This window comes from Temnothorax curvispinosus, unplaced genomic scaffold, assembly GCF_003070985.1.
Source record: "Temnothorax curvispinosus isolate PA1 unplaced genomic scaffold, ASM307098v1 QBEX01004391.1, whole genome shotgun sequence".
NCBI classification, from domain to species: Eukaryota; Metazoa; Arthropoda; class Insecta; order Hymenoptera; family Formicidae; genus Temnothorax; species Temnothorax curvispinosus.
Genome location: NW_020214171.1, coordinates 66,806 through 78,636, shown reverse-complemented (window position 1 = coordinate 78,636; position 11,831 = coordinate 66,806). Strand labels below are relative to the sequence as shown.

The 11,831-nt window shown below is 31.5% G+C and overlaps 2 protein-coding genes across 3 annotated transcripts; both read right to left on the bottom strand.

The window, feature by feature from the left end:
- LOC112453469 (odorant receptor 67a-like) lies at positions 1-4,097 on the bottom strand. Of its 2 annotated transcripts, none has more exons than XM_025014252.1 (9): positions 3,923-4,097; positions 2,567-2,686; positions 1,740-1,857; positions 1,259-1,532; positions 983-1,099; positions 807-897; positions 493-629; positions 229-361; positions 1-160 (listed from the first exon to the last, which is right to left on the bottom strand). In XM_025014252.1, the coding sequence occupies exons 1-9, from the start codon at positions 4,076-4,078 to the stop codon at positions 113-115; spliced, it is 1,194 nt and encodes a 397-aa protein (XP_024870020.1). In that variant the 5' UTR covers positions 4,079-4,097; the 3' UTR covers positions 1-112. The 2 variants fall into 2 exon arrangements, with proteins under 2 accessions (XP_024870020.1, XP_024870021.1); XM_025014253.1 differs by having other exon boundaries at positions 71-160; positions 493-536.
- A 569-nt stretch (positions 4,098-4,666) lies between these two features.
- Positions 4,667-9,883, bottom strand: LOC112453470 (odorant receptor 4-like). Its single transcript, XM_025014254.1, has 9 exons — positions 9,590-9,883; positions 7,365-7,484; positions 7,180-7,297; positions 6,378-6,642; positions 6,188-6,310; positions 5,648-5,738; positions 5,094-5,230; positions 4,834-4,966; positions 4,667-4,758 (listed from the first exon to the last, which is right to left on the bottom strand). Exons 1-9 carry the CDS (start codon positions 9,743-9,745, stop codon positions 4,708-4,710), a joined length of 1,194 nt encoding a protein of 397 aa, XP_024870022.1. The 5' UTR covers positions 9,746-9,883; the 3' UTR covers positions 4,667-4,707.
- Between the last annotated feature and the right edge of the window lie 1,948 nt (positions 9,884-11,831).

The following is an 11,831-nucleotide window of genomic DNA, read 5'->3' as shown; positions in this document are numbered from 1 at the left end:
GTTAGCTCATAAACGTGCGATCTTACAAGATCTCATTTTTGTCTGTTACTAGCATGTAATGAGATAATATCTACATAAACGTAGACATTCTTAGTTACGTTCTAAATTTTCATTACAAAGACCGTAGTAGCATAAAGTATGACGATGATGTACGCAACACCTTGAACATATTTTTACAGAGTATATATAATTGCACGCATATACATCCTATAAAACAATTACACTTACCGTATTGAAAGTTACATATGACAATACAACGATTTCACCTATTCTTAGTATTGATGGTTTCTCACATCTCATCATTATCATTATAAGAAGCTTTCTCGCTGCTATCGGCATACTATACCACTCTGAATTATATCTAGAAATTTTGCAAGACATTTCGAAATTATATTATGTATTTATCCGCTTGCAATTTTGTTACGTTTTTCATGAGTTATATGACTCAAGATTTTGCAAAAGTGCTACTGCTTATATTTATATTATACGTACGCGGATTCAAACACTTTCTCACTGGAATCTATGATTTTCTGACCCTGCCAATTTTGGAAGAAAACGTTAATTAAAACTCCGTTTAGATAAGCACTGAGTTTTAAAAGACGATTAATATCTTCCGTGTTATTTATCACCTGTACAACCAAAAGAAGTATAATTAATATACGAGAAGTATAATTAATAAAGTATGATAAATACAGTTGATTTAAGTAGTTAATTTTATTAAATACTTTATTAAGTAATTTATATATGCGATGCAAAAGCACATCCAAGAACTATTACGATTATGTAAAAATTTTCATCAGATATACCTGATATCCCTGGACACTTAAAATAAGTACAGTTAGTCCAATATGTATACAGAGAGGTATGCTGTATATTGACTCTATGATGGCAACAAATCTAATACAACATACACAAACATATTATTTTATTACTATTGCTCACACGAAGATAGTTAATACTAAATGTCTGAACGTATACTCACTGCATCGTTTCCGTGTGTCTGCGAATACTATACGCGATATTCGCATAAGATATATTTTTTGTAGTTGTCATCGTCAATCTGTCGTTTTCGAAGACTAACGCGGTTTCTAACCGGTATCTAAGTTCAATATTATCATAAAATTAAAAAAAAAAACGCTTTTTTGAAATAAAAGTATTTTCGCAAGAAATAAACTATCCCATTATTTGCGTTGAGCTCGCATTTTTATAGAATCCATGTACTTAAATCATGATTGTTCATTAGACTGATTAGACTCACCTCAAAGCCGCGAACAAACCGCAGCAGTATTCGACCAGTGTTAGGTATAGAACATCAAATATAACTAGTAAGACTGTGTAAGAAAAATCGCATATGGCGCTGTGTATAAAAATTGGAACGTAGTACGTGTCTAAATCAACCATATAATTAACGCGATGAGGGAGTCCTATTTGCACTTTACTTGACGTCTCATTAATCTCCTTGGATTCCGTATAGAAAAATCTTGTCAGTAATGTCGAAAGTATATAAATAATGCTGTGACCTAGTATTAAACCTAATTTGCAGAATAATTATTATAATTTACAATTATTGCCAAAAAGTTATGCATAATACTTCGACATTTTAAAAAGCGTCAAACGTCTTCAAACGTATGTATAGTATATTTGAAAATCGTTTAAAAAATAAAATTGTTATATTAATGTGTTTGAAATTTTTTTACTGCACTAAATTATTGTTAAACCGATTATACTATTAAAATCACCCGTATAAGTGTAGCCTAACTTTTGCCCATATTGCGCGTGCGAAATCTGTATCTTAGTTTCCTCATCCGATTTTGGGGAAAGACAGTACTCTTGCATCTTTATAAGAAGCACTTTTATCTATTACTCGATAAAGATTTAAATGTGATAAGATTTAATTTTATTTTTCGAACTTATTGCTACTGTTTTTTGTAATTATTTAGTTTAGGGAAGCAATTTCCTGCGATCTTGACTTTGACATATCCTTTTCTAAAAAGGAGATGTGAAGTTTATTGTTGCCGCTTTTCCGCGATGCCGATTGGTTTTCTTGCTGCGCTTACTTCATTTGCAGCTGTCATTGTATATTTTGACAGTTGTGTATAATAGGGTTAATAGTGAAATGTTAAAGATAAATAGCGCGCGCGTAGCGCGCGTCTGTAGTGTCTAGTATATTATAAAGAGCATCTCCTGATTGTGAGTAACCTTCTAAAGGTTTTAGCCATCATTCGTTATTTATTAAAAAGTTATTATATAACATATAACACCTGAAGCAGGGTAGGGGCGTAGCCCCTCCTTCGCCTACATATGTACTGTCTATACACGCAAATTACTTCCCTTAGTACTGACACAAACTGTTATATTTCTCAAACTTTTTGTTAATAACTTTTTAATCAATAACGAGCAGCTGAAACCTTTAGAAGGTTAGTGCTCTCAGGAGAGTGCTCTCTATAATATATGTCAAGGTCAAAGTCGCAGGAGGTTGCTCCCCTAAACTAAATAATTACCTTATTTTTATTATTAGTTAATCGTTTAGTTTACTATATACAATATCATTTTTATATTTACGCACCTGTGGTAATGTATATACCGCGCAAAACGTTTTACTTATAGTCACTATCGCGAAACAAAGCAACGGTAGGGCATCAATCACTTCGAAGGAGTCATGCTTGATTTCAATTACACCCAACATCTACATTTTTCGTTAATTACATTGTAGACATGTCATATAACAAATGATTTAAATTGAACCGTTTTACACTAAAGGTGCCTTTTCATGCTGACGCTCGACGCTCGATTTGGGCGTCAAACTTGATCACGTGATAGGTCACGTGATAGTCTTTTTAATTCCAGCGTCAAATGGCAAAAGCTCAACTGTGTTCAGCTTTGACGCTTGACGCTCGTTTCAGTCAATTGCTTGTTTTGACGCTCGCATATCTGGATGCTATATCGCCTTCTTATCGATGAAGTTGGTCACGTGACCAGTTTTGACGCCCAAATCAAGCGTCGAGCGTCAGCATGAAAAGGCACCTTAAGACACGAGAGCAGTAAAAGTGGCCAAAATTCAATATCTCATTTAACATATGGCCTAATAAATGCCTAATAAAAAAGTACCTATACAAGGTTTTTGATATCGCTGATTAAATTTTTGATGTAAAATTTTTGAAATTAAAAATGACGGATTTAATACAGCGGGAAACTAGATTCATGTATCGATATACTTATTGATACCGCATGAAACCTTCGGAGACGTACTTACACACGATGAGAGACGGTATATGATATCTTTTATTGATACATATCTCTCTGTGTGTGTAGTCCGCTTAAGGTATCCAATGAGACTTCACTCGTTATGATAAGTAGTAACACTTTAGGACGCAATATGTTTCCAAAGTATGATCACATTGAAATTCAATAATACATATACGTATAAGTACAACGTTCTACTATTTTTGTCTTTTGCACTTTGCACTATTACAGTGATTTGTCCAAGTATAACAATGGATAAAAAGCAATAGAATATTTTTTAATACAACAATACTAATGAAATATATAAAAAGTAAAGTCATGCATACATAATTTTCAAAACGTTTAAGTTATTGTCAATGGAATTTTAAAAATAATTAGTTTAACTTATTAAAATGACAATAATATATTTGTCCTATCGCATCTCCAAAATCGATTCCAACAATTTGACCAATTTTACTGCTATCCTGGCCCATGTGCACCCGATCGCAAATTACATTAATTATATTAAATACACTTAAAAGTAAATATGGATTTTTGTACGCATAGATATCTTGACGAAATGATATAAGAAGAAAGATTTAATTACCACACATCTTTTTGGAAGAACGCAATAATGGAAGCTATAATAGTACATACATGCAATAGTATTTTAAAATAATATACGTTTTCTTAAACTTACCTCGAATATAAATCCAGATCCAAGTATCAGTAACATAGCGAGATATATCGCGTAGCGCCTGTATTGCGTATGAAAAGGCCATAGGCCACTGATACTTAATAGTATTCGAATGATGTTATAATGCGAATCCCGAAAGAACTGTTCGATATCGCCCATTCTGTCTCTTATCTCCTGTTGTTACTATTACAAGAGCAAAATTCACTTATCATAGGGTATAGATCGTCTCTTGAGAATTGCATTTTATGTTTGATTGTCGTAAAATCTAAAATGCATATTTACCGCTAAAGTGTTTATGCCGCAAAAACCAAAACGGCACATTGTAAAGTCGCAAGATTATCTTATGGAAATTGCATAATTATAGAAAAAGCGAACAGTCATGCTGGGAATATCGTCTTCGTGGATTCGATACAGACAAAAGAGGTATGAAAATTTTATTCGCAAGTACAGTCGATTTAAGACCAGACTATTACGAAAAGGTATAGCTCCATCCTTTGAAATCGGTTACATTAGAAAATGATAGTCTTGTGAGGTATAAACATAAACTTATCAAAAATCTATTGTACTACATATTGCCATTATTAAAGATTTTTTTTAAATTAAAGATAGACGTAAAAGATGTTTTATAAGATAAAAGTGCAAGCATAAATATTAATATTCTTGTATTTAATTATTTTTTCGTAAATATAGACAATGCTCTGCATTATTAAAATAGTAAGATATCTACATTATTTTTATATTCAGAATAATTTTACATTTTTTAGAAGAGAAAGTTTGAAAATTCTGTATTACCGTACAGATCGTAAGACTGTGAAATACGAAACAGATGCACGTACGACCTAGAAAAAAAAGTAAAATTACTAAAAATGTCAATAGGAAAATAATCATATAAAGGAAATTATAACAGGTCTTACTGCGCTGAAACTGGGAAGAGAAAGAATCATGATTTTTCCAACGGTCAACGTACAAGGTGAAGTGCTTCTCAGCATTATCATGTTCAAGAGCTTCCTGGATTTGGGTGATGCTTCATACCATTCACCTCGGTAACTTATATTGACAACTTTATTATTATTTGTATCTCAAATAAAAATTTGTTAGAGAGAAGTAATTTTACTTTGTGTAGGACATTTGCATGACTTGTATTACTAGAAAGTAGTTGTATTCTTTGACTCACGTCGATGTATAAACGTGATCGCTGTGATCGATTACTTGTTGCCCGAACCAACAGGCCATGTATAAATGCAATAATTGAGCGATAATATACGCGGAATGCCGAATTGCAAGATGTGGAGTGAGGGTGCCATTAGTTGCCTAAAAATGTTCCAAAAGCCGTGGATTTCAATACCGGTTTATATTTCACAAAGTCGCGTAATATATTTTATATCATATATATAATCGCAATAATATTATATATTTAATGAATATATAAATAATATCAATATATATGGAGGGGTAAAAACCACAATGGTGCAAGTCAAATTTTTAAAAATATTTTCTCGTGTGCATAGATGCAATTTATATATTGTACATACAGATTGCATCTATGCTTTTAAAAATTTGATTTACATCACTGTGGTTTTTACCTCTCCATATATATACATATATATATATTGATATTATTTATATATTATATAATGAATATATAAATAATATCTATATATATATATATATATATATTAATATCATTATATTCATTCAATATATTATTGCGATGTATCGATCACAAACCTGTAGAGCCGACATACTCATAGCCAATATAATTAAGCCAACTTCCACGAAAAACGCATTTGTGTAGACAGTCTCTAAGCACCTCGCAAATCTTGTTTAATAAAAAAAATCTATAATTATTTCTTATATTAACCTCTTCGTTGGCATTGACGCAATAGTGCGTCAATCTTTTTTTTCCTATAACTTGCTCTGATTTGGCATCCAAGTCTTACACGGGGGTTTTCGGGGTCGCTGATTACGAATCTGAATTCAAAATTTGCAAATTCAAAATGGCGGATCCAAAATGGCGGATGAAAATGCAAAAAATTACTTGATTGAGATGAAATTTGCCATTTTGAATTTTCAAATTTTAAGTTCAGATTCGTAATCAGGGACTCTCAAAAACCCCAGGGTACAAATTTTTAAGATGAAAAATTTTCCTGCCATTTTGGGCACTTTTTGTCGAATTCTCTCTCCCAACGAAGGGGTCAAGTCTTTTCTTGAAGTACATAAATAGAAAATTTCTATATCTCTTACAATTATGCAAGGATACACACTAACCGTAGAGCATCTCTATGTTTTTGTATACAATATACGAAATTTTTGTAAAATTTATTATCTTCCTCGAGCGAAGCGAGCTCCTTATCTTGCTCGATGGTTTTTCTTATACACTCTAGCCGATATCTGAAAAAGGAAACGGCCAAATATCTCAAAGTATTTTTTTTAGTCATTCAAATTATTTAATACATACCTGACGATTGAAAATAGTGCGCAACAATGTTGTACCAGAATAGTCACGTAGGTGTCAGACGCGACTATGGTATTAAGACGAATAGCAGTAGTTAAGTAATTATGAATCAACACGGGATAGTAGTACTTTTCGAGATCTATATAATATTCCACGTGATATGGAAATCCCACTGGCCGCGTTGGATAGTCGGATGTTACATTTTTGCCGATTATTTTCGGAATTATCGCGAGAAAAGGAAAAAGGCTGCCAAATGCATACATACCACCTAGATGCGAAAAATGCGATCTGCTAATGATTCTTTCGTTAAATAGATTATTTTCGAGTTATATATAAATTAATTTTTAATAATATCTTAATTAGAAATCACATCAAGCAAGCATAAAATTAATTGTTATTACAAATTATTAGTTAATAATTTTTCCTAACGCGAGCGTGAAATGGGCCGCTTTTCGCGCTTGTTTTGAGTGAGCAAAACGATCCATTTCGCAATCGATGACGTAAGCGTTGAAAAATGGAGCCATTTCTTAACTAGTGGAGAAATAAAATTGTAAAACAAGCGCGAAAAGCGGCCTGTTTCACGCTCTTGTTAGGAAAAATAGTATGAACAACTCGTGGGAAGAGTGGTCGAGCCCAAACGAGTGTGATGGTCGCACGAGCGAAGCGAGTGCGACCAACTTCACACTCATTCAGAATCGACCACTTTTCCCACTACTTGTACAATATACTATTTATTTATGATTGTATATATACTATCAGTTTTAACGCATAATATAATAGTGATTAATTTCTATTAATTTCTTACTAGCATAGCCGATAGTAATGCTTCTTCCACTCTCCGCAAACCTATGCAAAATTTCAAATTCGCTTTGGATGGTCCACGATTGCCAATCCCTTTGCATGTGTATAAGAAGTATCTTGATCTACAACTTGAAATTCATATTTTTTAAATAAATGTGATTTCACTTAATATCGTGATTTTCTGCATACCTTTTCTATATTGCACACCAGGTTCGTCAGCTTAACGATGCACACACCATCTATTATAAGTGGTGGTATACATTCGATGGTAGCATCAAGATCGCCGCGTAATGTCACTAAAGCGAGTACCTTGAATCCAACATTCCCCGGCAAAATAATGAGATCGAAAAATACGTTTCGCAAAATATAAAAGTAGTAGGTTTTTCGCCGCGCTTCGCGCGGGCTCAAAATCTATTCCCCTCTCCCCAAACTCACTCATTAATTAGGAGCACCAATAGAACCCCATAAAACTTAATTTTCAATCCCATAGTAGCCATCTCCATAAAATTAGTAATCTTTTGGTACCAATTTCATCAAAATCATCAACAAAAAATTAAAAAAATTTTGGCACGGGTTTCAAGAAAATCAATCCATTAATAAAAAATTATTTATTAATAAAAAATTAAACTTATTCTCCAAAAATTTTAAAAATTTTGGCACTGGTTTCAAAAATTTAATTGGTAACAAAAAATTATCCATAAAAATTATCCATTAAAACAATTATCCATAAAAAAAATTCAGCTTGATATCTCAAAGTTTGCGGAAATTGGAGCAATCACGTATATATTTTTTTTAACAGAATTTGTAAACCACTTTACTATTAACAATTTTTCTAATTCTATTACATTCTTTAGTTCTTTCTACCCCTATCTATATATATAAGTACCTGACGTCTGTATGTCTGTCTGTCTGACCGCAAACTACTTGTTATTTTCCGAGAAATTGGAAAAATTTCGTAACCGGTTTCCAAAAACCGGTCTTAATCGCTCGCGACAGTCACGAATTGAAGTAACTGGTTAATTCCTAAAAAATTTAAAAAATTTCTGATATCGGCTTCCAAAAAGATCGGTAACAAAAATTTATACACTTATAGCACTCCCCGGAAAATTTTACCCCTGTTTCATATATAACTCTTTGAAATTCGGTCAATTATTTCCCGAAAAATTGGAAAAACCGGTTTCCAGAAAATCAGTAATAAATCCTACATACAACATATTTCAATTAAAACTAATCGACCTATAAACGATTTAATTCCCGAAAATTATTATAAAAAAAAATTTATTTTTTTTTGGCCTTTGCAGCTTCCTTTATTTCATAATTTAGTGCTGTTTTTAGCAATAGATCATCCTGACCGTCTTCTAACGTACATTTTTTAAAAAATCACACAAATTTTTTTAAACAAAAATCGGAAACGTTTCAAGAAAATCAGCACATTAATGAAAAATTAAACTCGCGGTTTCAAAAAAATTAGCATATACAATTCTTTGAGATTCGGTCAATTATTTCCAGAAAAATTGGAAAAATTTTGGAACCGGTTTCCAAAAAGATCGGTAACGAAAAATTATACACTTTATGGCAATTCCCGGGAAATTCTATACCTACTTCATATACAATTCTTTACGATTCGGTCAATTAATTCCCGAAAAGTTGGTAAAATTTCGTAACCGGTTTCCAAAAAGATTGGTAACAAAAAATTGTACACTTTATGGCACTCTATGGGACATATATATTCTACCTTTACTTCATATACAATTTTTTAAGATTTGGTCAATTAATTCTCGTAAATTTTGAAAAAATTTTGGAATCGGTTTCCAAAAAGATCGGTTCATCCCCGGTAAATTCTACCCTTATTTCATATACTTTTGGTAAAAATTTGGTCCACTAACGAATGAGTAGTTCGCGTACAGACAGACAGACAGACGTGACTTATATATATAGATGTTCGACCTACACTGATAATTTCAAATATTTTTAACTTCGAATTTCTAATATTTATGTGTCTTTTCATATCTCTTGTTTTTTAAGTTTTAATTTCCGATATTATTAAAATAGAAGATGATCTTTTTAAAAATATTGATCGATTGATGATTAACTTGGAAACCATGTCATCTTATTTTTTTTTTTTTTTTTGCATAAACGGTCACCTGGGGATGATTTTTAGACCCTAATCAAAAGTCACTGTTATTAATTACATATTGCATATTTTTTATTGTTCTATAATTTATTAGTATTTGTGGACAGTATATGTAATAATATCAATATTTTCTGAAAAAGAAAAAAACAAAAAAATATTTAAAAATCGAAAGAAGCATTAAAATTACTGTGACGTGAGCTTTATTTTGGACACAAGAGTGCAAAAATCACTTCAAATGACCGTTCTCGGGTTAATAAGAATCACAATGTAGAAAACATACCTGCGCGATGACTTGTGTTAGACCGATAACCGACACCGTCACAAAGATAACCCGCCTGTCTTTGTTCTTTTGAAAGGGCCATTGCCCCAGCAACGAAAGTAGCGTACGATTGAGTTTATATAATCGAGACTGAAAGATATCCTTAGATGTATCCATCTTCAACACTCGGTTTTGACTACTGCACTGCTCCAATATCGCCTCTAACAATTTTCAGTCTAATAAAAAATTCGGTAGAACTGTTCGATATCACTCATTCTGTCTCTTACCTCCTGCTGCTACTATTACAAAAGCGAAATTTACTTATTATAAGGTATAGATTGTCGGTCTCTTGAGAATTCCATTTAATGTTTGATTGTCGTAAAATCTAAAATGCATATTTGTCGCTAACGTGTTTATGCCGCAGAAACCAAAACGGCACATTGTAAAGTCGCAAGATTATCTTATGGAAATTACGCAATTATAGAGAAGAGAAACAGTCATGCTGAAAATATCGTCTTTGTGGATTCGACGCAGACAAAAGAGGTATGAAAATTTTATTTGCAAGTAGAGTCGATCTAAGACAGGACTGTTACGAAAAGCTTTGAAATCGGTTACATTAGAAAATAATAGTCTTATGACGTATAAACTTATCAAAGGTCTATGTGTCTATTGTATTACATATTTTCATTATTAAAGATTTTTCTTGTTTTTAAAAATTAAAGATAGACATAAAAGATGTTTTATCAATAAGATAAAAGTTCAAGCATGAGTACTGATATTCTTATTATATTTAATTATTTTCTCGCGTAAATATAGACAACGCTCTGCTATTATTTAAATAGTAATATATCTACATTATTTTTATATTAATAATAATTTTACATTTTTTAGAAGAAAAATTTCGAAAATTCTGTATTAGCGTACAAATCGTAAGACTGTGAAATACGGAACAGATGCACGTACAACTTAGAAAAGGAAAGTAAAATTACTCAAAGTATCAATAGGAAAATGATCATATAAAGGAAATTATGACAAGTCTTATTGTACTCAAACTAGAAAGAGCTTTTATCATACTTTTTTTCAACACGTACAAGGTAAAGTGCTCTTCAGTATTATTATATGTTTTTAAAAATTATTTAGAATTGATTCGTTTTCTTAACTTGTACAAACGGAACTGTATTATTATGTATGTCAAACATTTCTTACAAAGGAGATAATTTAATTTTGTGTAAAATATTTGTTCAATTTGTATTAAATTTATTGGGCAGTAGTTGTATGTTTTAACTACGTCAATGTCAACACGCGATCGTTATGATCCATTACTTTTTGCCCCAACTAGTACACGATAAATAAATATAGTAATTGAGTGATAATCTGCGTGACATAACGGTTTAAAATTATTTAGCACATGGAATTAAATTTGTCGGACTTGAAACACAGTTATCTTGGAACATTAATAACTCTTCTCTCCCCGGAATCAAATCGACGCGATTTTTTAAACATACAATTTTTAAACAATTAAATCGCGTCGATTTAATTCCGGGGAGGGAAGGGTGTTAATGTCCCAAAATAGCTGTGTTTCAAGCAAGTATACATATATCATACAAATTTGCGGCGCGCAGTCTATTAAGTTGGAATATATGTATATGTACAGTATGTACATTACAATTCGTTACTTCTTTACTTAAGTATAGAATATATAAACACCAACACCTTGTTACGGCTCAACGCTCCATTTTTCTTTGTTTGATTTCTAATCATGTGAAATTTATTATTATATATATATACTAATAATTATGCATCAAATAAGATACAAGGTTCCTCATAAGAGGAGCTTTGTGAGCGGAATATTTTTTATGTTTTTTTTTCTGGAAAATAAGACATGTTGGGATGACTGCGACAAAAGTGCTTCAATGAATTCGTTTTCCTGTTATTAGAAGCTTTAAATATTTTGTCCTAATGTTAATTGTTACAACAATTTTTTACATATAGTATATGTATATTTGTTTATTATAGACTACTGTTGGACATTAATAATTTATTTATCAAAATTTTAATACTTGCAAAGTTCTTTAATAATAAAAAATGTAAAAAAAATGTTTTCTTTATATTGATAAATATTTTGTATGATAGTTTTTGACAGAGGATCGTGGATTCCTCATAAGAAAAGGAATTTTCTTTACTTTAGAAGTTAATGAGTTTTTTATAGTTTTATTTAATTATCTACAGAAAAGGCACTAAAAGGAAAGTTAGCTTACAAATG